This window comes from Mus pahari, chromosome 20, assembly GCF_900095145.1.
Source record: "Mus pahari chromosome 20, PAHARI_EIJ_v1.1, whole genome shotgun sequence".
NCBI lineage: Eukaryota > Metazoa > Chordata > Mammalia > Rodentia > Muridae > Mus > Mus pahari.
Window position 1 is genome coordinate 7,716,503 of NC_034609.1, and position 26,716 is coordinate 7,743,218.

General features: G+C 46.2%; 1 protein-coding gene across 1 annotated transcript in view; it reads left to right on the forward strand.

Moving 5' to 3' along the window:
- Window positions 1-26,716, forward strand: part of Tbc1d9 (TBC1 domain family member 9) — a 104,406-nt gene that overhangs the window by 67,612 nt on the left and 10,078 nt on the right. The window contains exons 6-16 of the mRNA XM_021220208.2: window positions 1,039-1,246; window positions 2,942-3,148; window positions 4,659-4,829; window positions 5,708-5,858; window positions 12,595-12,809; window positions 16,715-16,832; window positions 17,669-17,954; window positions 18,947-19,076; window positions 22,190-22,288; window positions 22,484-22,552; window positions 24,114-24,354. Of these exons, the coding sequence (XP_021075867.1) occupies window positions 1,039-1,246; window positions 2,942-3,148; window positions 4,659-4,829; window positions 5,708-5,858; window positions 12,595-12,809; window positions 16,715-16,832; window positions 17,669-17,954; window positions 18,947-19,076; window positions 22,190-22,288; window positions 22,484-22,552; window positions 24,114-24,354 (1,895 nt within the window). The remainder of the gene's footprint in view (window positions 1-1,038; window positions 1,247-2,941; window positions 3,149-4,658; window positions 4,830-5,707; window positions 5,859-12,594; window positions 12,810-16,714; window positions 16,833-17,668; window positions 17,955-18,946; window positions 19,077-22,189; window positions 22,289-22,483; window positions 22,553-24,113; window positions 24,355-26,716) is intronic.

A 26,716-nucleotide genomic window follows, 5' to 3' on the forward strand; every position in this document is an offset into this window, starting at 1 on the left:
AACCCTGGGAGGGGCCTGGTGAATGTTGAGTGTCTTGTAAGATTACTGAACCTGGAAGTCTTGTTTACTTCCTGGATCCTGTATGTTCTGTTTACTTCCGGAGTCTTAGGAGTGTTCCTTCTCCTTTAGGAGAAGTTCAGGGGAAAGTGGCTGTACAAAAAAAAAAAACAAAACACGGACCGGTTGGAAGGCTCTGAGAGGAAAACTTTGTTGGGGAGGGTAGGTATCATAATGAAGAAGCCTAAGGAGGAAGCATAAGAAAGTGGTTTCCAAATGGGAGCTTTGTAGGGCGTGAATTATGCCGATGTGTACAGCTCCACAGCCGATGAGACACACAGAGCAGAGGCAGGCTGCAGGCTCTTCTGAGTTCACTGTCCGTGGGGAACCAAGCCAAGGGGTGAACTAGACCTTCTGTGGGGCACAGGTGGGATAGAGTTCTGAGCAGGAGAGTGTCATCAGGGGAAGAAGTGGGGTCAGCCGAAGCCTCGGGTGAGATCTAGGACCTCTGTGTCTGGAAGTGTGCTGTTCCCACATTTCTTCACCCTGTAGCTCGGGGTGCAGATCGACACCCCACAGGTTTTTTTTGCTGTTCATGCTGCAGTTAGTATTTCAGGGCTGCACAGAGAAACCCTGTCTTGGGAAAACAAAACAAATAAAAACAAACAAACAAACAAACAAACGAGGTGAATCTCCAAGAATGACTCCGGATAAAAGTTGAATGACCTCTTTTGGAATCCTTGCATTATTTGGAAAGAGAATGCACTTCCTTTTTTCAGTCCTACTTGGCCCCAGATTTAAAAACAAAAACAAAAACCAACAAAAAAATAAACCCAACATTTACTGTTATTAATTGTAAAGCGGCTAGATTTTACTATAGTAAAATTACATGCTCAGAGGTTGGGGCCCCACCACTCCCAGCCAAGGCTGGGAGGAATGGGTCTGGAAAGACTGAGGAAGGGCTGGAATCCTCCATGGTGGGAGTTAAAAAGCATCGCTGCGTCTTCCTTGGTGACCTGAACAGCAGTCATTGGCTTGCAGTGATCTGGATGCCAGGGCGAAGAGCGAGCGATACCGTGCCCTTTTCCGGCTGCCCAAAGACGAAAAGCTAGACGGCCACACTGACTGCACCCTCTGGACCCCGTTTAACAAGATGCACATTTTGGGTCAGATGTTCGTCTCCACTAATTACATCTGTTTTACCAGCAAGGAGGAAAACCTCTGCAGCCTCATAATTCCACTCCGGGAAGTAAGTGGAAACCTGGGATTTATTTTCTTTATTTAGACTGTGCCTACAGGTGGTCATGTGTGTGTGTGTGTGTGTGTGTGTGTGTGTGTGTGTGTGTGTGTGTGTGTGTGTGGTGTAGGTATGATGTGTCCAGGTCAGAGGATAATGCTGAAGAGGTGAGTCTCTCCTTCTAACTTGATGTTGGTTCCAGGGGTGGACCTTGTGTCTCCAGGCTTGGGTGGCAAGCTCTTGACCTGCTGCTGAGGCTTCTTGCTGGCCCCTTAGCATGATTTCCTTTACCAGATTCTGCCCGAGTATGGTACAGCCGTTACCTGGAACAGCAAGGGAAATGCACTTTGGGATCAGGAGCTGACATAGTTTTGCCAGTGTGCACTGGCCAGACTGCAGAATGAGGAAGACAAGAGATTCTAGCTTTAGATAGAAAGTTGAGGTTATGGTGGACACACTACTTAATGTTTGCCCTAAGATTTGTTGTTTTAGTGTGCTAAAGAAAATACTTTTAGTACATTTGTATTTGTTTGAGGTTGATGAAAAGCCCGTTCAAAACCATTGTTACTGGGCTTGGTGGGTAGATATCTGTAATGCACTTTATTTGTTTGCAAGCATGAATATCTGAGTTTGGATCCTCAAGACCCATCTTTAAATTCAGGCATGGCAGTATGCCCCTATTTGGGAGGCAAAGGCTGCAGGGTCCCTGGCACTCCCTGACCAGCCAACCTAGACAAACTCTGAACTCCCAGTTCAGTGAGCAACCCTGCCCCAAAAAGTAAGGTAGGAAGTTATTGAGGGAGAGACTCCTCAGAATCCACCTCTGACTATCCTCATGCCTATGTTCACACATGTACACACACCCACATGCACACACACACCCAAAAACACACATTCACAAATGTAGCATGTACAGAGAGAGAGACAGAGACAGAGGCAGAGAGACTTAAGTCTTCAGTTCAAAGACAGCTATTTCTCTTTTCTTTCACACTATAGTAGACTTGATTGAGCACCCACAAATGTATACATACATGCATATACCTGCAGGCATGTGCACACACACAGAAAGAGAGAGAGAGAGAGAGAGAGAGAGAGAGAGAGAGAGAGAGAGAGAGAGAGAGAGAGAAGGTGCACAGTTGTTTACATCCTGTCTGCTCAGGAACAAGTCTTTGAAAGCATTAAGCTGCCAAGCCCTGGCATCTGTATGATGTATCCAATGGACTGGTGGCACTCTGAAAGCCATCATAGCCTTTACTTAGTAAAAGGAGACAACATTGGGATTACTTTATTACTGATGATACAGCAACTAGGGACCTGTCTCCTTTGGCTTCATGAAATTTTAATGAAAACTGGGAATTCCTTTTCAGTTCTCAATCTTGTCATGACTGGCATCCTGGGCCAGTTATTGCTGCAGAGCTGTGCCCAGCAAGATGTCTGGCAGCATCAGACTAGGCAGCTGTCACTTCTCCCCCAGTGACAGACAAATGTGCCAATGGTTGCTGAAAAAATGTCCCCTAGTTTGGAAAAACCCAGAAAGATCATTCTTTTTCCCGTTAGAGTCTCCAGTTTGATTTGCGTTGGAAGGATCTCCGTTTGTCTGAGACATGAATGGCTTCCCCCAGGGCCCTGGGATTTGAGCTCCTTGCTCTTCAGCAGGGGCTGCCTTCCCAGTCCTCCCACACCACGTCCCTGCTTCCTCTTTCCCAGGTAACCATCGTGGAGAAGGCCGACAGCTGCAGTGTGCTCCCCAGCCCTCTGTCCATCAGCACCAGGAACAGGATGACATTCCTGTTCGCCAACTTGAAGGACAGAGACTTTTTGGTGCAAAGGATCTCAGATTTCTTGCAGCAAACAACTTCTAGAATCTACTCGGACAAAGAGTTTTCGGGAAGCTGCAACAGCTCAGATGACGAGGTTGGTGGGAGATACCTGAGCATATAGTAGGGCTACTCCTATTCACCTGAGCGTAGTGGGGTCAACCCTGATGTGTGCACCTCTTTGTCCAACTTGTTTGACTGTCAATTTTAACAGCTGTGTTAAGCCCCCTGCCCAAGTGCCAGTGTAGTAGTATCTCAGCAGGGTCGTCTTCAGCTATAAGGAGTTGGTATTTGATCATAGCTCTAAAGCAGTGGATCTCAACTTTCCTAATACTACAACCCTTTAATGCAGTTCCTCAGGTTTTGGTGACCCCCCCAACCATAAATTATTTCATTATTACTTTATAACTGTAAATTTGCTACTATTGTGAATCATTGTGTAAATATGTGTTTTTCCAATCTTAGGAAACTCCTGTGAAAGGGTCATTTGACCCTCAAAAGGGCTGCCACCCAGAGCGTCACATAAACTAGTTAAGTGATCTGCTACAGAACTATAACCCCAGCCTTCACTAAGTTCTCCTGGCTGGCCTTGAACTCACGTTGTAGCCCACAAAGGCTGTGGCTTGCAATCCCTTAGCTTCACCATCAGCCGGAATTCCAGGTGTATACTACCAGGCCCAGTTTCAGCCTCTTTAAGTTGGAGATATCATTAAGTGACCTGTTCTGATTACACGAAAAGTGACTCCTTTCTATTCAGTGACATCAGTGGGAAGGGTTCAGAAATCAGACTTGAAATATAGCGTCACGATGATGACTCTTCTGGGATGGAATGCTGATCAGGCCACCATGCAAAGGACCCAGACCCCTGTGATGATAAACAGTCAGCTGGAGTGGCAGAGGAAGGTTCAGTTAGCTAAAGACGGCAAGGTTGCAGGGACCAATCCTGTCCCTGCTGCCTAGTCACATCTGTGTCGCATTTCTGAGATGCCAGAAACTAGACGGAGGCTCACAGTCAGTTTTCAAAGCCTTTGCTCCTGCTTCACTTGAGGCAAATCAGTGACGCGGATAACCGCACACTTTTATTGAGATAGTACAAGGGAAAATGTTCTGTCTTAAGTTAACTTGACAATAGTACTCTGATTTCTCTGCAGATAGTAGAAACCTTTGAAACGTATTCCTTTGTTCCTTTTCTTTTTCTTTTCTTCTTTCTTTCCCTTTTTCTTTTTTGGGGGGTGGGGAGCAGAGAACCAGTCTGGGACTTGGCTGTGTAGCTGACAATGGCTCCACCTCCCGAGTGCTGGGATTATAGACATAGGTCACCTCAGCCCGTTTGTGTGCTGCTGGGGATGAAGCCCGGGGCCGTGTGCACTGAAAGCAAACCCTCTACCAGCTGAGCTACACGCCTGGCCCCAGGACGCTAAACTCTGGAGCATTGAATGCTGGAGTTTTTGACTTTGCCCCAGTGTAACTTCTGAAAGGTGTTGACTTGCTGGTATCTCCTGCTTCTTCATACACCAACAGGGAAAGCATAGCCTAGCTGTTAATACTGTACAGTGAAGGGAGCCGTGCTGCCAGGCCCATCCACCTGTGTCCCTCTCCATTGACAGGTGTATTCTCGGCCCAGCAGCCTCGTTTCCTCCAGTCCCCAGAGAAGCACAAGCTCGGATGCTGATGGAGAACGTCCCTTTAACCTCAATGGCAACAGCGTCCCTACAGCCACCCAGACCCTCATGACCATGTACCGGCGGCGATCTCCTGAAGAATTCAACCCAAAATTGGTAGGTGCATTTTTCTGTCCACTGAAACTTGCTGGAATAGAACAAAAGAAAACAAAACATTTTAACATTTATTTTAGATATTTTTGGGCGTGTGTGTGTGTGTGCGCGCGCGCGTGTGTATGTGTAAGTGTGTGTGTGTGTGTGTGTGTGTGTGTGTGTGTGTGTGTGTGTGTGTGTGTGTGTATGTGTGTACACATGCAGATGGAGGCCAGAGGGAGCTCAGTTCCCTTGGAGGTGGAGCTATAGGCAATTTCAGCTTGTTATGTAGATCCTGGGATCTGAATTCTGACTGTATACTCTTGACCATTGAGCCATTTCTCCTGTCCCCTTGTAGATATTTTTGTTGTAATTAAACTAACAACAATAGAAATGGATGGCCTTAAATGTTTGTAGAGCTATCTCTAACATATTTTTTCATAAACAAGTAAAACGACTTTTATCTAAGTGTGTCATTAGCATGGAAACCTCGGGAGTCACAGTACCTGTGTGACTACTTTCCTTTTCCTTTGGTCTTATTTTCTTTAACTCTTGTGTAAACTAAGCAACAAATAATGATGCTTTTTCTTGGCCCACATCTAAAAGTTACCAATTCACATTCACAGGGGTCATTAACACAAAACTACAAGTATGACCAGCATTCTACTGGCTAATGGCTAGTCTACCGTCAGGCAGACACTGAACAGGAGACTCTAATAGAACAGGCTATGAGTGGATAAAATTAGGAAAGAACTCTAAGCATTCAGAACTCTACATTCTCAGGAGTTCTGCTCAGAGTTAACTGTCCATTCAACAGGGATAGTCTGATCTCTCATGGTATTCCTCAGGACCTCCCATCAGAGCCTATTGGGGGATCAGTCACGTCCCACTATGTCTTTCAGGCCAAAGAGTTTTTGAAAGAACAAGCCTGGAAGATTCACTTTGCTGAGTATGGGCAGGGGATCTGCATGTACCGCACAGAGAAGACCCGGGAGCTGGTGCTGAAGGGCATCCCAGAGAGCATGCGCGGAGAGCTCTGGCTGCTGCTTTCAGGTAGGAAGAGCTGAGAGCAGTGTGGCAGGGTGACAGGCGCTTCCTTCCAGCCTCCGACGCGCAGCCAAAGTCCTTTGGGATAAGATACCCAAATCACCGGGTTCTGGAGTCTGTCGGTAGTAATCTTCCTTCACAGGGGAGTTTCCAAGGTCAACTGTTCCTATTCTCTAATGCCATGGTTTCTTCCGTTTCTCCAGTGAGGCTGTTGAGGGGGAGGGAACAGGATCTGAAGTAGAAGTGTAATACTTGGTGAGTTGAAGTGCTGTTTCCTCCTGGTATGTTGACTTCATAGAGGATCCTTCAGTGAGACGGGTTATGTTTTCTGCGGAGATGTGAATGTACGTCTCTCCGCTCACCTCAGCTAGGGCACCAGTGACTGACTGGAATTCACTGAAGTCTAGTTAGTGAACCAATGAGCTCCAGTATGCTTCTTTGTTCAAGCACGGGTGAGAAGGTTCTTACAGCAGCGTGGACCACTTACTGGCCTCTAAACCACTGAAGAAAGGTCTCCCAGAGAGGAGTGACTGCCAGTTACATTACTCTCTGTCCTTAGGATATGCTTTCTGAGACAGACAGACAGACAGACAGACAGACAGACAGACAGACAGACACAGACACACAGACACACACAGACACACACACANACACACACACACACACACACACACACACACACACACACACACACACACACCTGCCCAGCCAGTGCCTGCAAAAGCAGCAGAATTCAATCCTGTAGATACTAAAGATTTTCCTACACACATACACACACACACACACACCACATTTATAATAGAGGCTAACTTATTAGCTAGGCAAAGTAAGATATTAGTAAACTGATAAAATAAAGCCATTATAACAATATACCACAATAAAAGTCATCTAAAATGGTGAACTAATTTCTGTGATTTTTCCACTCAATTTTTTTTCTTTTTAATATTTTAGTCATTTCAGAGAAGCCACTACTATTTTCTGGAAACATCTAGTGCACCTCAGGAATCTTTGTACCCCAATCATCAGAATATACCTTTGGCTATCACCAATTTTCATTTTAATCATTGCTCACTTCTTCAGCTGGATGGAGACAGGAAGTTGCCAGTCTAATTCAGTCTGTGAGAATATTTTTTTTATTTGAATTTACAGATGGCCCTACCCAAGTACCTTTATCATCCCTTTTTCCTTAAAAATAAAGTCACTTGGCTTACAAGAAAGCCTTAATACTTGTAGACCTTTCTGAAGGTAGACATAAATGGTAAAATTGACTATCATGAGATATATCTTAGAAATAAGAGGATTGGATCCTAAAAATAAAAATTAAAGATAGAAATATTTTATCTTTTTTGCGTAAAGTTGGTTTGTTTGATTTTCCCCCTATTTCACTGCAGACCAGACCCGGAGCCTCCCTGAAATGTTAAATGTGAGCTGGGCATGGGTGTGGACTTTTGTAATCTTAAAACTGGGGAGGCTGAGGCAGGACACTCTCTACAGGTTTGAGGTCAGCCTGGGATACCTCGTGAGTACAACACCAACCCGGGCTGCTTTAAAAGATGCTATTTCAGAAAACACAAAGGCGTGCTCAAATTTGAGCCTGGTGCACTCTAACTACATCTGAGAAGTTATAGTTTCCTTTCTTGATTTCTCTTACTCTACCCTGTGTTTCATGAACTGGTTACCTTGACAACCAGATCCAAAGCGCTGACAGTACAGGAAAAGTTCCTTTCCCTCCTACTTCAGTTTAGAACTTATTTATAGCCACATTTTAGATTTAAATGCATTCACCAGGAAACCAGTACACAGCAGCCGCACCCAGCCCACTGACGTAGACAGACGTGGGCAGAGGGTTCTATTCAGTGTTTTGTTTAAATAGGAGGCTGTCTGTGACACGCTACCCTTTGTTGGGTGTATGTCCACATACCCATGGGTGGTGTTGATGTGGGAGCCAGCCTGCCCATAGAGGTGGTCCAGTTTCTGGTTAAGAAGCTCATGATGTTGAGATCTATCTGCCTTGCATGACCTAAAGGCTGCTGCAGGTCTGGACTCTGGACCTACTGATGTCAAGTTCTGACTGTCTCCATGGAGAGCAGAGTAGCCAGTGTCAGTCTGCCTGTGACTGCCAGACAGAAGGACTAGGCCAACCATTGGTTTGCTGACACTGCTCTGTAAAGTGAAATGTAAATGTTTACTTTGTCATTTTGCACATATTTTATTGTTCATTTTATTGGTTTATCTTATTTTATTGGTTTTGAGACAGGGTATTTCTGTGTAGCCTGGCCGTCCTGGTGTCTTTGAACTTTGTCTGTAGACCAGGCTGACCTTCCCCTCACAGAGATCCACCTGCCTCTGCCTCCTGAGTGCTGAGATTAAAGGTGTGTGCCACCACCGCCTGGCTGCTGTTCATTTTAAATTAAACCTCTTTTGAGCAATGACTCAAGATTTACCGAAGTGTACACAACGTAGTGCTCTAGAACATATTAGAATATATCCACAAGTCATGTCGTGGTCGGTTGGCCACTTTTACACAATTGTCACCTTGCTCTATGTCAGTTATTCTTCATTTCCCATCAAGACTCCTCCCAGCTGTGGGCGCCTGGTGACCTACTTCCTGTCGCTGTGGATTGTCTACTGTAGACATCTCATGTGGAGGAAACCAGTTTTCAGTATTTCATGACTGACTTCCACATAGCATAACGTTTGCCGGTTTCAAGCGTGCTGCATCCTGCATCCACATTGCACTTCTGTTTAGGGCCCAGAGCTGCACTTCATGCGTATATCCACTGATGAACAGTTTAGGCCATTCCCTTGTCTACTCTGGGGATTATTGCTGGGACTGTTGACTTGTGCCTTTTGGATACTTTTGTGTACGTGGGAGTAGGATTTCTGGCTCTTCTCATGACCCCATGCTTTGCCTTCTCAGCAACCCCTGGGGGTTTGGCTAGGCAGCTGCATCTTGTCACATCCCCACTGGTGAGGGACAGTCCAGTTTCTCTACATCCCCGCTGGCACTTACTGCCTCTGCTATCGCTGTCCTTGTGGGTGTGAAGTGCTTTCTAAGTTGAGGCTTGGGGTTAGGGATCTTATTTCTGTTGGTTTGATTAGGTTATTTGTTTTCATTGAGTATAATATTTTAATTTATTCTTTGAGAATTTCATATATATATTCATATATATATATATATATATATATATATATATATATATATATATTACTAACCCCAACTCTCAGTTTCATGTCTTTATTTTTCTTCCTCCCTCCCTCCCTCCCTCCCTCCCTCTCTCCCTCCCTCCCTCCTTCCTTCCTTCCCTGCCTTCCTGTAACCATACCTGAATCCAGTTAGACGTGCAGGCAGACATGCTATGGCTGTGCGCCGTGATGTGGCCAGCACACCGGAGGCCACACCCTGAAGAGAACTGATTCTTCTCTCTCCAGCTCCAGTCTGTTGCCAGTAGGGGCTCGCTAGGGGCATGGCTTGGTGAGCTCCTGTCAAGTCCAGAAGATCCCTTTTGACAGCAGTGCTCCCTGGCCATACAGCTTGTCCTTGCTTGTTCTGTGTTGTTCCCTGAGCCTTGGGGTTTGACAGCTTGGTTTGGGGTTCGGATGCTCCCCATTAGAGCCAAGCACTCCACACCCACTTACTCTCTGTAGTTTTCAAATTGTGGTTTTTGGCTCATTTCCTCAGTCATTTATTGGCTGCTTGCGTAGTTTTTCTGTGGAAATATCTACTGAGGTCCTTTGCCCGTTTTTAATTAGCCAATGTTTTAATTATAATATTCAATATTTAGTTGCAAGAATTTTTAATCAGTTTTGGATACAAAACTCTTATGAGAGTTTTCAGACTACTCCATTCTGCTGTCTGTGTTCCCGCTGTCTAAATGCTGACCTTTGAAGAAAAGTTTTTAACATTCTGGGGGATGCGTTTTCTTTTGTCACTGTACCTTTAAGTCATGAACACTTCAACCAGGGGTTCTCAACCTGTGGGTCGTGACCTCTTTTGAGGGGTGAGTAACCATTCTACATGGATTACCCACAACCATCATAAAACACGGATATTTATGATTTATTAACAGTAGCAAACTTACTGTTATGAAGTAGCAATGAAATAATTTTATGGTTGAGGGGTCACTATGGCATGAGGAACTGCATTAAAGGGTCACAGTATTAGGAAGGCCGCGAACCACTGGCTTTGACCTGTGCTTGCAACCGGGGCTTGAGATTATGTCTCACTGATCTGTTAGGAGTTAATTTTCTGCATGGTAGAAGGAATGGCTAACCTCACTCCTTCCCATATGAATGTTGTCCTGGTGTGTCTGTTGAATGGGCTCAGCTTCTCTGCATCGAGTTGTCATTTTCTCTGCATTTTCAAAGGTGGTGAGATGATCATAAATATGGGAACTTATGTCTGGATTTCAGATTTTAATACAATGACTTATATGAGACTGAGTATCACACAGCTAAAATTACTGTAACTTTGTCGTAAGATGTGAGACAAAGAAATGTGGGTCCTCCAATTCTTTCCTTTCAAGATTGTTTGGGCCATTTGGAGTCACTTACAAAGAATTTAGGGTCATCTAATCAGCAATGGGCTCCTGTGGTTTTGATAGATATTATATTAAATCCGTAGGTGAGTTTGGGAGTTTTTTCTCTCTTAGCAGTATTGTCTTCTAATCTGTGGACAGAGGATAAATTTTAATTTATTTAAATTTGATCTTTGTCCATTTCTCTGAGCTATGTTTGTAGCCTGTAATGTGTTAAGCATGGCTTAAGTTATTTCATTACATTCCTAAATATTTTAATTTTTGATCCTATTATAAATGGGATTGTTTCCTTTCATCTGGCACTTGCTCATTGTTAGCATATACGCATGGAACTTATTTTTGTATATTTATTCTATATCTTGTATCTTTAATGTATTCATTTTTTTATTCTAGTTTTTATTTACATTTGTCTAGTGGTTAGTAATGTGGGGGGCCTTCTTATGTACTTGTTACCCTGTGGTAGGCCACTTTTTGAATAATGTCTGTTTCTTTGCCTACTTTTAATTGGGCTTTTTCTGATTTGTTATTATTTTGTGCTCTTTTGCTATTGTTTTATGCCATGTGATCTTCAAATCCTCTGTAGCAGTACTCAGACAGTCGTAAGCTGCCTGACTCGGTGGCCAGGAACCGAATTCCCACCCCCTACAAGAGCAGCAAGTGTTCTTCACTGCTGAGTCGTCTCGCCAGCCCCTACTTTTTAATTCTTTTATTTATTATTAGTATGTGTATATGGTGTGTGTGTGTGTGCCACGGGGCACGTGTGCCAGTCAGGAAACAATACATTTAATGTTGATTCTCTCCACTCTTGAGTTCCAGAGATCAAACTCAGGGCCTCAGACTTGCAGGGCAAGCGCTTTTGCAGAGGCGCCCAAATCCCTTTTACAGCTGTGTATTGTGGATAAGCACTCCTTATCGGATGCATGGTGTACTTGTGATCTTTTTCTACCCTGTCAGCTTCCTCTTGTTGCTTGAGTCAAGCTTTTGAACTTACATGATCTTACCTCTTTCTACATTCACTGCCTGTGCCCTGTGGATATGGCTGGTATCACACATGCGAAGACTAATTGCTCTGTAAGAATGTCCTCCCTGACTAACCGGTACCCCCTGAGCTTGTGTCTCTAGCTGCCTGTGTAGCAGAAGATGGCCTAATTGGCCATCACTGGAAAGAGAGGCCCCTTGGTCTTGCAAAATTTATATGACCCAGCACAAGGGAAGGCCTGGGCCAAGTAGTGGGAGTGGGTGGGTAGGGGAGCAGGGGCTGGGGGGGGGGGTATAGGGAACTTTCGGGATAGCATTTGAAAGGTAAATAAAGAAAATAATAATAAAAAAAAACCCTGAAAGCCAAAAAATAAATAAATAAATAAATAGATAAATAAATAAATAAATAAAAAAGAATGTCCTCCTCTGGTCCTTTCAGACTTTATGGCTTATGCTCTAACCCTTGACACATGTTGTTGACTGTGGATGTCTGTGAGGTGAGGGTCCAGTTTCATTCTTCTGAGTGTGAATATTCACCTTTCCCAGTGTCAATGTAAAGTCATACTGAGATTGGGTTTTAGGAATTGACACAGATGGGGGTTTCTGAGAACCTTAACATAAAGATCTCAAGTCAGTAACTGTTGGCCCTGTTCTGCAACCCCATCTCTGTAAGCCAAGGGACTCTCCCATCAGAGGTAGAGACTCAGCTTTACTGGGAGGACCCTCGCCGCTGCCTGCAGCTTTAGCAAGCCCTTGGCTCTCCTGTCGCTATCATGTCACTATTGCACAAGAGCTTTCAGAAACAGGCTAGATTTTGAGAGGCATTCCTATCCCCAAGTGAGACTTTAACAGATCTTCTCATAAAATAAAAGCCAAGAGAGCAACCAAGAGCGAGGATTCAGCCTGGCTCATTCTGTCTGGTGTTCCTCTTATGTCCCTAAGCAGCCCTCAGTGCTGTCTGTGTATGTGTGTGAGCTTGGAACACTTTCTTGGACCTTTAGCTCATGCTGGGAGGTGGCATGGCCAGGTTGCTGAGGGACCGAGAGAGGGAAGAAGGTCACAGGTAAGTTACCAGTCTAAGTGTCACTGAAAACACTCTAGAAAGGTGATCTTTTTTTTCAGTTTCCTATGCTTGGTGAAAAAGTAGAGTTTCAGCCAATCCGTGCTGTCTATAGCTGGAACAGCAGGATTTTAGCTTTCTTGATGCCCTATCTGTTGTGTCCCAGGGGCCATCAACGAAAAGGCCACACACCCCGGGTACTACGAGGACCTCGTGGAGAAGTCTATGGGAAAGTACAATCTTGCCACCGAGGAGATTGAGAGAGACTTACACCGCTCCCTTCCAGAACACCCAGCTTTCCAGAACGAAATGGGCATCGCGGCTCTGAGGAGAGTCTTAACGGCTTACGCTTTTCGCAATCCCAACATAGGGTATTGCCAGGTAACTGGCGCGAGTCGTGTTTGGGGAGGGCTCCAAGCATCCTCCAGTCTCAACCCAACCGCAGCCTCAGTTCATATAGTCCTGTAAGAGGAGAATCCAGATGAGGTTCAGCGTCAGACCAGCCGGCCGGGAATTTAATTAGAGCAGGCAAAGAGCAAGCAAAGAAGCCCAGCCAGGCAGCGAGGGGCCCAAGCCCTGCAGGCAGCGAGTTTATAACTCTTCTCCCAGTTTCCCCTCTGTCACGCCTCTCTCGGTGTGATCGTTCACAGGAAAGGGGCTGCGTTTCTCAAAACACTGTTTTACACAGGTTTCAGTCTGTTGTAAGTAGACACGTAAGAAGCCAGATCACGTATAAGGGTTTACATATCCCCAGAGTTGAAAAGGTTTTATTTGGGGAAATGGCAACAGGGCTCTACGCCTCTTCTCCTGGAGGAGTCTGACCTGCCTATCACCACCGTAGGCTGTATCACCACCGTAGGCTGTATCACCATCAGCCATTGACCCTGACATCTGTTTGGGGGACTCTGAGCTGACCCACCTACTCTCCATCACGTTCAGTTTTGGGGACCTAGCTGGTCAGTCCTCTGCAGAACTAACCTCCTTCCTAACACGTTCTTTTGTTTTGTTTGCCAGCAGATAACAGACAGGGAGGCTTTCTGGCTAATGGGGGGGCCACTGCAGCAGGGTATCTTAACCTTGGTGCTCTCCGCATTGTGGGTTTGAGTGATGTAGTGAAAAACTCAGTGACAAGATTGTTCTTATCAAGGTTTGGGGAACAGATTTGCTCAGGAGACATTAAATCACACCAAGTAGCTTTGCTAAGGGGACTCTCTCCCCCAGGTACCCCAAAGATAAGTAGTGTGCTAACCACACCTGTTAGAGATAAGCAGTTTATGAGGGCAGGATGTAAGTGCTTGCTCACATTGGGCAGCGTCAGGCCCATCCCCAGAGAACACACCTCTAACAGGCAGCTCAAGGGGGCAGCCCAAGGTCCCCACCAATGCGAAGTCCTCAACTGCTGTAAACCCCCTACATTCTCTTCTGGAGAAAACCCAGATGGGGGATGACCCCAGGGGAGGCCTATTTAAATAGTGGCCGTAGCTATCGGTGCTGAGTCTCCATCCACCCAGTGGCCAGACTTTCCAGCCTCCTGTGTCTGTTTAAATTGTTCAAAGTGTGACTGGAGCTGGGACCTGAAGGAGATTTAAAGATAACATTGTGTATGAAATGCATAAACCCTGAGGTCTATGAGGTATGTACAAGTTAGGAAAATCTCTTGTTGGCAGGCAAATCCATTTTGGGCGTTAGCTCCAGTCAGCCATGCACAGGCTTAGCAAACTGCTCTTCCTCCACCTCTGAGTCCGAAGAACCCACTGGAGAATGCATTGTTTCTGTAGCAAGAGAACTCTATGTCCTGGGTGCTGCGTTCAGCATCTGTCACCTGTCCACCAGGTAATAGCAGAAACCGCCACTCTGAGGATTAGTTGCCTCCAGATGTCGTGAGGTCTTCAGAGAAGCACCCTCTCTTTAACGCTTGCCCTGAGAAGGGAGTCACAGGCTGCAGTGGCTTTTCTATGCCAGTCTCTGTTTAGCTGAGTGGCGAGGGGGGGTCTTCTGCTCAGCACCCCACTGACCTGCTCTTCTATTCTGTGGGCGGAGTCCCCAGCTTCTGTTGGGATTGCCCATCTGCTTCTATTGCCTCTTCTCAAACATGTCATGTCGCTGAACACACAGCTTTCCCATGCTAGGGTTATGTTTTAACACATGTTAAAGTCAATACTTAATGCAGACTAACAGAAAAACTATTGCCCACATAAAATTAAAATAGTGTCTTACACTAGTACCTTGAACATAAGACACACACACACACACACACACACACACACACTAGTTTCCCCTACCACATTATTTTCGTTTTGTTTTTCTCATTGGTAGCAGCAGTCAGGCTGGAGAGCTTGCCATCCCAACTTCCCCTGTTCCTTCCTCTCACCCAGGACCCAGGACAGAGTAGAACTGTGGAGCCCCCATCATGCCTGATGGCTGAGGAGCTGATCTTCATCAAGACCGTGGACTAGAACTGGCAGGCTAATTCTCATGTGGAATTTTAATAACCACTTGGAATACCAAGGCTTTTAAGGCGGAACCTTTTCAGCCAAACACCTCTTAGGGGATGTGTATTGCACAAGTCTGATGAATTGGTACTGGTTTCTAGAAGATCAAAAGGAACTCACAAGCTGCTTGGCCTCTGACAGAGTAGAATTCATTTTTACCTTTTGATCTTCATATTTTAATTAAGGGACAGTTAACATTGAGCCGCTTAGTGGTTATGAGCTTCCTGATAATATCTTTTAATAAAATCAAGTTCCTTTAGAATTTAAATCACCCTTACTTATCTTGAGCATCTTTCCCTGAGGAACACAGGAGGAGAGAGCTCCAAGTCTGAAAGGGCTCCTTGTTCTCGGAGGGCGGCCTGGAGCCCTGTGCTTGGCTAGAGGAACTATTTATGGGAGGTTAAAGGGGAATATTTTCCTCCCCTGTGTCAAGGATTAAGAACCCTGAAGGGATTTAGTAAGCTGAAAGCTTTGTCCAACAGGCTTGGGGCAGGGGCTCTGCAGTGAGGGCGTGCCTGTGCATGCTAGAGTCAGGTCGACTGTGCGCCAGTGAAGACAGACAGACAGACCCTTGGCAGTTGCTGAAGAGGACTTGTGGATTTTCCACTCTGAAGGGGCATAAGCAGACAGAACTCAGAAGCATATTCACCAAAGCTTTTGTGGCCTGAATATCTGAAGCTTATTTATCTGACTTTTCTTGAGCGTTTATTGGCACCTACAAGAGTGGCCTTTTTTTTTTTTCTTTTTTCTTTTTCTTTTTTTTTTTTGGTCAGTGTTGTGAGCGAACTATGTCAGAAAAATAGACAAACACATTTATATCTTTCCATAGTGCCAGAATTTAGTGAATAACAATAAGATCATGAAGTACCAGCGGTTCCATGGCAGGAATTTGCCACATCCTTCCACTTTGACGGAAGTCTGGCCCCGCTGGATACAGGTTTCAAATTCTAACCTTGATTACAACTACCAGCTCTCATGTCAAGCTTGATACTGTCTGTCTGTCTGTCCGGGATAGAGAATGGCTAGATAGAGTTAAAGAGGCGATGTCTCAGACCCTGGCTGGCATGAATGTAAATAGAGCCGTGCTGATAAGAGACCTCAGCCAACTGCCAGGAGGAAGCTGCTGTGATAGCCTCCTCGGTGCTGAGGGTCCCGGGGTTGCAGAGCTATAAAGCTCAGTTCGTCTGCAGAGGCGAACTGGAAGGCCTGCAGGAGAAGAAGAGGCCCACAGATGGATGCATGAGGAGAGGCCCAGACAACTCAGCCCCTGGGACAACCCTGCGACAATCAGCCACACTCTGCCCGAGGCTCCGGCATGCACACACTAGGTAGCACAAAATGGCAGTTCTTCCATTGCAGACCTGGCTGCCCTTCTCTTTATGGGCTCTAGGTGAGGGGGTTAGACCCTTTCTTCAGTCTGGCAAGTCCAGAAAGTTCTTCGCCTGATTACGCTGATAGAATTTTAATCCTTCCCCGTGCCCCTACAATCTCAATTCAGCCCAGTTTATTGATAAGGCACCTACTTGCAGGAATAGCTCATTTCTTGAGTCTGTGCTGCACGGCTGGTGCCAGATAGAAGGTGGAGGCTGCTTTTCAAATGGCCTACCCTGAGATACCACTGTTTTCCCATAGTTTGGAGTAACATAGAGCGGGCACAGCCCCTTGGCAGTGAATAAGATTGCTCCAGTGTACGTTTGCTGTATTCAGACTGTGTTTGATGACGTCCTCCCTCTCTCTCTCTCTCTCTCTCTCTCTCTCTCTCTCTCTCTCTCTCTCTCTCTCTCCTTCCCTCAGGCCATGAACATTGTCACTTCAGTGCTGCTGCTTTACGCCAAAGAGGAGGAGGCCTTCTGGCTACTTGTGGCCTTGTGTGAGCGCATGCTTCCGGATTACTACAACACCAGAGTTGTAGGTATGTGGGGCTGGGTGTCAACACCTTAGCCTGTCTCGATAGGAAAAAGATTGTAGCAGTGTATTAGTTCTTCTCCTCAGAGCTGCGACAAGATGCCTGGCCAGAAATCAACTTAGGAGAGGAAGGGTTTGTTGTGGCTCGGAATTTGCCCACATAGGGCAAGTCACAACATGGCGGTGGGAACCGAAGACAACGGGTCACATGGGGTCCCAGTGTCCCAGAGAAGCAGACATTGGTGCTCAGTCTGTTCTGTTATTTTAAATGTAGTCCAGGACCCCTGCCCTGGGGACAGCCCACATTTAGGGCTTGGGACTCCATAGCTACAGAGTGTTTATATAAATAAGGGCTTATTAAGTGTTTTGGTCAATTCTTATTGTTAATTTATCATAGCCCAGGATCACCTGGGAAGAGATTCTCTGTGAGGCCTTGTCTAGATCCTCAGGTGAGCCTGTGGGAATGTCTGCAGAGGATTGTCTTACCCACCGTAATTCACGTAAGAAAGCCCAGCCTGAGTGGGGGAACAGCACCATTCCCTGTGTTAGGGCCCTGGGTTGTTTAAGTGTAAAGAAAGCTAACTGAGAACTAAGCATGAATGTGTTCGTTTCTCTCTGTTCTTTCCTGTGGCTCACACAGGTCCATACAGCCTTGGCTTCCCCAAAGTGATAGGCTGTACCCTGGAACTATGTGCCCAATTAAACCCTGTCTCTCCTAAGTCCCTTTTGGTCAAGGTATTTTTGCCATGGGCACAGAGATGAAAGCAGAGCGTGGTCCATCCATTTGCTTAGGTTCTCCAGTAGGATGCGGGGCTAACTGGCTGTTTTGTGTCATCCGTTCAGGTGCCCTGGTGGACCAGGGAGTCTTTGAGGAGCTGGCTCGAGACTATGTCCCGCAGCTGTACGACTGCATGCAGGACCTGGGGGTGATCTCTACCATCTCCCTGTCGTGGTTCCTCACGCTCTTCCTCAGTGTGATGCCATTTGAGAGCGCAGTGGTGGTGGTGGACTGTTTCTTCTATGAAGGAATCAAAGTGATATTTCAGCTGGCCCTCGCTGTCCTGGATGCCAACGTGGATAAACTCTTAAACTGCAAGGACGATGGAGAGGCCATGACTGTTTTGGGAAGGTACAGTGTTACGGCTGGCTCTGGGGCCACCTCATGAGTTTGACTCCATTGAGCAAAAGGTTTATTGCTCTCCGTGGCCAAGGACATGTTTTCACATGCTTTTTCATTTTGAATATGTTCTGTAATATATTTCCATATATATTATATATGTCATATATACCTGCATGTATGTGCAGATAGATGCATGTGTGCACATGTGCAGAAGGCATTGAGTGTTTTTGTCCATCAGTCTTCACGCATTCTTTTGAGGCAGGGTCTCCCACTGAACCTGGGACTCATGTTTCCTTGGCTAGGTTGAAAGCCAGTGAACCCCCGATATCCTCCAGTCTTGTATCTTTGCCTCCCTTGGAGCTGGAGTTACAGTGTCCTGGTGTGTTATGTGAGTGCTGGGATTCAAACTCTGCTCCGGAGGATTATACTGCAAGTGCCCGTAAGCCTTTAACCATTGCTCCAGCTCAGTATCCTTTTCTTTAAAAATGAAGGGAGTTTCTGTTCTTAAGAAAAATGTTAATAAGATCTGGTGTTGCACACTGTAATCCGAGCTGTTCAAAAGGCTGAGGCAGGAGAATTATATATTCAAAGCCAGTCTGGCAAACTTAATGTGGACCAATCTCAAAATAAAAAGTAAAAAGGGAAGCCGGGCATGGTGGCGCACACCTTTAATCCCAGCACTNGGGAGGCAGAGGCAGGTGNATTTCTGAGTTCGAGGCCAGCCTGGTCTACAGAGTGAGTTCCAGGACAGCCAGGGCGACACAGAAAAACCCTGTCTCGAAAAAAAAAAAAAAAAAAAAAGTAAAAGGGGCTCAGGCTGCAGAGTTGCTCAGTACACACTAGGACCCAGGTTCAGTTCCCAGTGCTTCAAGGAGAGATAAACAAACAACCAAAAGAAACAAGAAACTCTTAGATTTTTGTTTCAATGTGCTCAGTTTGAGATCTACACCGGAGGCATTCCAGTTCATTTCTAGTGACAGCTGGTTTGTATCTCACCTAAGGTACCTAGACAGTGTGACCAACAAAGACAGCACTCTGCCTCCCATCCCTCATCTCCACTCCCTGCTCAGTGATGACGTGGGGCCCTACCCTGCAGTGGACATCTTCAGACTCATAGGGACGTCCTACGAGGTAGGTTTTGCTTCCCAGCCATGCGGTAAAGGTGCCCCAGCGTTCCCACCCAGCTCGGGTGGGCTTCTGCTGTTGTCATAGAACATAAGAATCCAGCTGCTTTATAAAGATTAAGGATGGATTCCTTATAATCCTAGAGCAGCAGTTCTCAACCTTCCTAATGCTGCCACCCTTTAAAACAGTTCCTCACGTTGTGGTGATGCCTCAACCATAAACTTTTCATTGCTACTTCATAATTGCAATTTTGCTACTGTTATGAATTATAACATAAATATGTGATGTTTGACCCCTGCAAAAGGGTCACTTGACCCCCTACAGGGGTCGTGACCCACAGGTTGGAACCCTAAGGCTGGCCAGGAACTTACAGATGAGAGTCCCATCTTTCTCATCAGAAAGATGCATGGCGTCTTGTCCACAGGAGGCAGCCCTTCTAACCCAAAGACCTGCATATAAGGCCTTTCCCATCAACCCTGCAACACCTGGGTGTTCATTTTCAACATGTGTTTGGAGATGGACAGAAATCCTGTCCTCCCTTTACATTGGTTGTCTGAGGCAGGTGACTGCCTGAAGCTAAAAGCTTTGGTCTCAGAGAGGGCTGCTGAGTGTATCTTGGGATTTCTTGTGAGCCTTAACTTGTGTTGTAAATGGTGTGACAAGCTCTGGCCCTCTGACCCCTGATCTAGAAGCGTGTCAGATTCAGCACTCGGCGGACCGAGGAGCAGTCCCAGGAAACCATCACATAATATAATTCATTGCCTGTTCTCACACTAAGCAATGAGAACACCCGGAGTAGCAGTTGCAGGTGTAACAATTATTTATTTATTTATTATTTATTTTTCTTTTTACTGAGAAAAAGTCTTGTTTTATATCTTGGCCTATTCTTGAAATGTTATATAGTTATCCCACTATAGATCACTGCGCAGACAGTTTATAGCCAATTAAAAATCTTTACTCCGGCCATCAGGGACCACACCCAGGTATTCAGGGAGCCAGATGTGACCCCAAGTGTCCAGAACATTGGAATTTTAAAGGCAAAAACCACATCCTGATTTTTGGCAGTTTCAGCAGAAGCAGCTAAGATAAGCGGCTAGCTACGGAGAGAGGGGGCAGGGGGGTTCTGTACAAACAGGCTAAGACAAGTTAGAAAAGTTATCTGGGGCATCTTGATCTTAGGATCTTGAATAGAGCTGAGTAATTTTCCACAGGATTCTCCATCAAGGGGTAATAACTCTACTCAAGCCTACGGTGGCCTTAGCAAGAATACAAAATGGAGGAGCTTTTGCGCTGCCTTGCCTTGTATGGAAATAAAGTCAATCCGTGTGTGTCAGCCTCTTGAGGCCTTAGAAGTCCTGTGCCGCTACATTTGGCCCCTGGTGGTTACTGTGGGGTGGTAGGGTGTCTTTTGAGTACATGTGTTTGTGCATGTGGGAACTGTAGGGCAATCCCATGTCCTTCCTCAGGAGCCAGCTGCCTTTGCTTTTGAGACAGGCTCTCTCCCTGACCTGGAACTTGCTCAGTAGCTAGACTGGCTGGGCGGAACCCCAAGCCTGTCATCAGAAGCACCTACAATATTAGTGAAAGGGCACAGGTGGATGTGCCTGCGGGCATTCCAGAGACAGGTGGCTCATGAGGGCTTGGAGCTAATGAATGGATGGTTTTACAATGTGATGGAGTGACTGGGGATGGTAGAGGGTAAGAGGTAGAGCCTCGTAGGAGGAAATAGGTCAGTGGGACATCTCCCAGGGATCTCTGTCTCCGCCCCCGATTTCCCCCTATATTCTCTTTTCCTGTCCTGTGATCACCATGATGTGAGCCGCCATATTCCACTGTGTCCTTACCCCCATTAATGGACCCTCTGAAACCATAGGCCAAAATTAACCACTCCTCCCATAAGCCTTCTCTGAGGGGTGTCATGGTCACAGGCGTGGAAAAAGGCCATCCATGCACATGCAGAACACTAGGGTCGAATAGCCTACAGTCATAGGGTTCCTGTGGGGCTGCCCCACGTGGAGGAAGGAAGAGCCTTCTAGTCCTGAAACTCTCAATCAGTCTAAACTGCTGCTGCAGGAGTCAGGAGCTACTGGGGCAGAAGGACACTAAGACAACTCTAAGGGCCCCTTTGAGCTGGCAGTTTGTTGGGTCCTGAGGTTCAGTGCCTGTTTACTCTATTGCCTCTCATTTCCTAAACTTTGGATCTTAAAACTTAGAGAAACAATACTTTAGAAAGCACAAATGTCGTGCCTTCTGCACAATGGTTATTTTCATCAATTGCTTCCCGCCTTTTTTGAGACAAGTTTTTCTTACTAAACACAGAGCCCCACAATTTGGCTGCCGTTCCAGAAAGCCCCATAAATCCCACAGTCTCCATCTTCCACAGTAATGGTATTATTGGTTTTGGGGGGCAGGGAGTAGGTAAGGCTTCTGGGGATTAGAACTCGGGTCCCCAACCCTGAGTGGCAAGTCCTTCGCTGGCAGTCACTGTAGAGCAGCCGCTCCCTGACCTACTGTTCAGATCAGAAGATGTCCCCACCCTGGGAGCTTTTCTCTGCTAGCCAGACTTAACTGACTCAGCTAGAAGGAAACGATGGCTTGGCCAGACTTAGTAGCAGTGAATCTTCTCGTCACTAGTGAGTGACAATTCCTACCAACTCCTGAATTGGGCTGTTTGGTAGAAATAAGTATTACGACTTTTTTCTTGTCTGAGTTAGGGAGACATGCAGGCAGTGCTAGGCGGGTTAGAGTTTGGAGAGATAGCCGACTCACACAGTGCCCGTGTGGATATGCTGTTAAAAGAGCACGGAGATCGGCAAGCGTTCCTCCCCCACCTCCTCCTCTCTGAGCCTTAGAGCTCCCAGGCCTTAAGTGATTAACCTCAAGCCTCAGGTCCCAGCTTTCTTCTTGAGGGGCTTTCACTCGAGGAAGACACATGTCACTTTGAAATTTAGTTCTGTCATCTGGTACGGGACAATCTCTACGTTACTGATTTACAGTCCCTAAATGGCTTTATCACTGTCACGGAGGGAGTCGTTCGTCCTGTGCCGCCAGTCTGTGCATGTGACCCTGCGTGCTTGAGCACATTTTTTTTCAGAAACACCAAAATTGCTCCTTTCCAGAAATTTGGAACTATCCGGGCCGATTTGATTGAGCAGATGAGATTCAAGCAGAGGCTGAAAGTGATCCAGACCCTGGAGGATACCACCAAACGCAATGTGGTGAGCCCTGTGAAGGGCAGCAGGGAGGGATGGGAGGTGGGGGAGGTTGGGGGGTTTAGGGCGGGGACTACCTCATGTTGCCCCTCCTAGCTCACCCTCCTGCTGGCTTCCCCGCTCCAGCTTGGCAGAACTTGAGAAAGAACCTAAAGGCTTTCTCAGTGTGCCATGTTTCAAATGTGCGGGACTCCCTTACAGGTACGGACCATTGTGACGGAGACCTCCTTTACCATTGATGAGCTGGAAGAGCTGTACGCTCTTTTCAAGGTGAGTTTCAAAGTAAATTCAAAGGGATGAAAAGAACTTAATATGATGAAAAGAAGCCTTAATCACTCAGTGAGTCCTTGATCTTTCTGTTCGGTGATTTGGGGGTTCCGTGGTTCACTAATATCCATGAGAAGGAAGAGAGAGCCAGAGAACAAAGCTGTCCTAAGTAGGAAGAATAAATCAGCTCTCAGCATTAATTTAAGTGGATATAATTTTAGCTCTCTTCCTCACCATCTGGTACGGTTAGTTTTCTTGGACCTTAGAACATGGGATCTTGAGTTCTAAAACTCCATAGACCAGCTGTGATCAAAGTTCAAATTCTGCCTGAAATTTCTATACCGTATAATTTCTCCTACTAAGCCCCAAATCACCCTTAAAAAAAAAAAAATGTGTAGCTAGAAGAAGCAGCTTGGTGTATAGGAGGCGTGGTTACAGTCACTGTTTCCCAAGTCCCCTGGCGGCGGTGGCCAATTCTGTCAGTGCTGTGGTGATGCAGAACATCATGGAAGAGGGGGAGAAAAATCCTCACTGCACGGCAGCCAGGGGACAGAAAGACACCGAGAGAGGTCCAAGACAGGAGAGAGACCTCTGGAGTATGGCCCACTTCCTCCAACCAGGCTCCACATCCAGAAGTTTCCATCATGTCCCAATAAAACCAGCAAATGACTAATCCATTGATGAAGACCAGGCAATGACAATTCGGTCACAGCTCAGTGATGGGATCCATCCTTCAGGGACCAAGTTATCAGCGTATAGCACTGTTATGAGGATGCTTCATAGCTAAACCCTAACAAAAACTGTCTACACATCTAGTGAAGGGCTTCATGAGTTTAAATTCCTGTGGTTTCCGTTTGTTCATTGAGCCACTATTGGTATTGATCCTTAATAAGGATCAATAAGGATCCTTAATAAGAAAAAACACAACTTAATAAGTTTTAAATGTAATTCTTCTACAGAAGTTTTAGTCTTCTCTGGTCAATGTCACGGGTTAGAGTGTCGCAGTTAACACAATACTTGGCAGTTGGAGGCAGGAACATCAGTTCAAGGTTGATGCCAGCCTGGATTGCATGAAACCATGACTCAGAAACAAAAACCAACAGCAGATCTCAATGTGGCTCTTTTGAGCAGGTGGAAAGATGATCCAGGAACAAACATAGAAGGCGACATGGACATCCTGTGGACAGCTCTTACAGGAACTGAGCATAGAACTGAAGGGTCTTCCTAACGCGCCCTCCTACCTCTTTACCACTAGAGGGCGCCAGTGTCATTTTTCCTCTCTCCCCTGGGAGGGAGGCCACATGTGTTATTGACTTGATACACAAGTCAAGCGCCTGTATTCTTCTGATGAGACACTGATTTCTATCCACAGCATCAGGAATCCACTGCTGAGCCTAGCTCTTCGTTCTCACCGTGGCATCTCTTAGACTTACAGTTTCACAAGCCAGGTGCTCCTGTGTATAGTAGGAGGCCCACATACCTGCGGATTGGACATTGTGCCTAGGATAACAGCAGTGATTTGGGGCTGTATGAGTGACAGTAACCACTTTGCAACATTTTTCAGGCTGAGCATCTGACCAGTTGCTACTGGGGCGGGAGTAGCAATGCCCTGGACCGACACGACCCCAGCCTGCCTTACCTGGAGCAGTACCGAATTGACTTTGAGCAGTTCAAGGGCATGTTCCTACAACTCTTTCCCTGGGCGTGTGGCACACACTCGGATGTGCTGGCCTCTCGCCTGTTCCAGCTGTTAGATGAGAATGGAGACTCCTTGATTAACTTCCGAGAGTTCGTCTCTGGGCTGAGTACGGATGTGATTTTCTTGTATGAGCTGGGCGGGGACAGTGGTGGTGTCACCTGGGGTTCCCCTCAATAGCACTCAGGGTCCCCACACGGGGTCTAGAGGAAGGAAGAATGCATACAAGGTTTGCATGCTAGTTGTAAGATTATGTCTGGCTAATAGCTGTATTAATGGGTAATCTACAGCCTACTCGAGACATGAGACAGATGTTAACATGAGTTCAGAACACGTTATCAGGGCGCTTGTAAGAAAATTCAGCTGGTGACTGTACCTGCTTCCCAGTCTGACCTGAGTTCAGTCCAGAACCTTCATGGTGGAGAGGGAGGGCCAACTCCCACAGTGTTCTCCGACCTCCTCCCCACAGGGCTATGGCACACACACACACACACACACACACATACACATGCACACACGTACACACCATAGACATAAATAACTAACATGTAGGCTTTTTAAAAAATGAACAGAGAATGCATATTACAGTAAAATGCTAACATATCCTGTCAGCCCTGACAGGGTTCCCAGGGAAAAGGGAATATCTAGATGGTGGATTGGATTGCTTTACAAAACAATATAATAATTGAAGGATACCCTATATAGAATAATCACATATAGGTAAACCTTTCTAATATATGGTTTCATAATGTTTCTAAGTAACACCAAATCTATTTTAATAAAAGACTGGAAAACCATAGCATAAATGGCAGTCTGCTGTCTGTTTCTGATGAAGGACTGTCTATAAGTGGGACATGTGCACACTCTCACAAGGACTGCCTCTGGATAGGACACGCACACGCATGCGCACACATGTGCACGCATGCACACACACCAGACACCTGACCTGCAGGGTACAGGTTGCTGGCTATCTACCAGCTTTGCTCACTTCTCTGCTGTGATTGGACCTTTATTCCATTTATAATTGGATGGAGAAACTGTTGCATGGTAAGAGACCTTGGCCTGCTTGATGTGAAGTCAGAGGTGTAGCAAGCCTTGTGCCTGGATGTCAGGATGAATTTTTCTGAGGGGATTGTACCCGTCTGTTATCTTGCACATCCATCCCTTTTCTCGTCCCTGTAACAAAACGTGTGACAACTTCAGCAACTTAAGCAGGAAGTGTTTCTTTTGGCTCACAGTTTGAGGGCACAGTCCATCTCGGCGGGGAAGCATCAGCAGCGTGCATATGAAGTGTCTGCCTGGTCACTGGACACAGTCAGGAGCAGGGCCATCAGTGCTGGAGCTCCAGCTCCCAGGCTCAGCTCCGTTCAGTCTGGGACCCCAAGCTATGTCGTGGTGGCACCTAGGTGGCATCTAGGATGTACCTTCCCACCCCAGTGAACGTAATCTAGAAACTCCCTCACAGGTGCCTAGGTGATTCTAGGTCTGATTAAAGCGGCAGTCATCAGTAGTAGCCAGCTGTGCTTGTATCCTATGCTCGAAGTGATGTATCTAGGCAAAGATGCAAGACTGGGCATAGAGTCAGTGATGGCTCCAGACAGCGCTTTCTCTGTAGGTAAAATGTCTACAGGGTCAGAGGAAGCTGGGAGTGTGTTACCTGGAAAAAGTCTTCTTAGGTTAAGTTTGTCCTCGTGGTTATATGAAGCCTTGTTCACACACTTGGAGTAGACTTGTATGGAGGAGTTTGAAGTATACATACACGATGTGAACAGCCCTTCGGACTAATGATGGCAGCTAACGGTTGTACAGTGTTTTGCATGTCAGGCACTGAGGCGGGTTTCTTGTATGTATGTATGTGCCCTAAGGCACAAGTTACAAATCAGGTTTAAATTCTGACAGCCCGTAGGCATAGTTTGTGCTGTAACTGTCACACTGAGTGAGAAAAATTATCACTGGTCTCAGTCTGTTCTAGCTATTCTAACAAAATGCTTTTTAGTCTGAATAGTTTTTACACAAAAGAAGTGAATTTCCCGTAGTTCTAGAGTGTGACTGGCCTAAGATCAAGAGAGCATCACACTCCATTTCTGTGGTGGACAGTTCTCTCCATGTACCGATGTGTGGTGGAAGAGCAAGCAGCCACCCTCGAGTCCCTCAGTAAGGACTCCAATTCCATGGCAGTACTGCTCTGACCTACTCGAAGGCCAATGGCACCATCATACTGGAAGTCAAACATTCAGAGCAGGCCTTATGAGGTGACACCAACATTTGAGGTCACAGGTTATCTGCCTGCCCACTGATGGCAGGCAGGGTCTTAGGGTTTTAATACTATGAACAGACACCATGACCAAGGCAACTCCTCTAAGGACAACATTTAATTGAGGCTGGCTTGCAGGTTCAGAGGTTCGGTCCATTATCATCAAGGCAGGAACATGGCAGGGTCCAGGCAGACAGTTCAGGAGATGCTGAGAGTT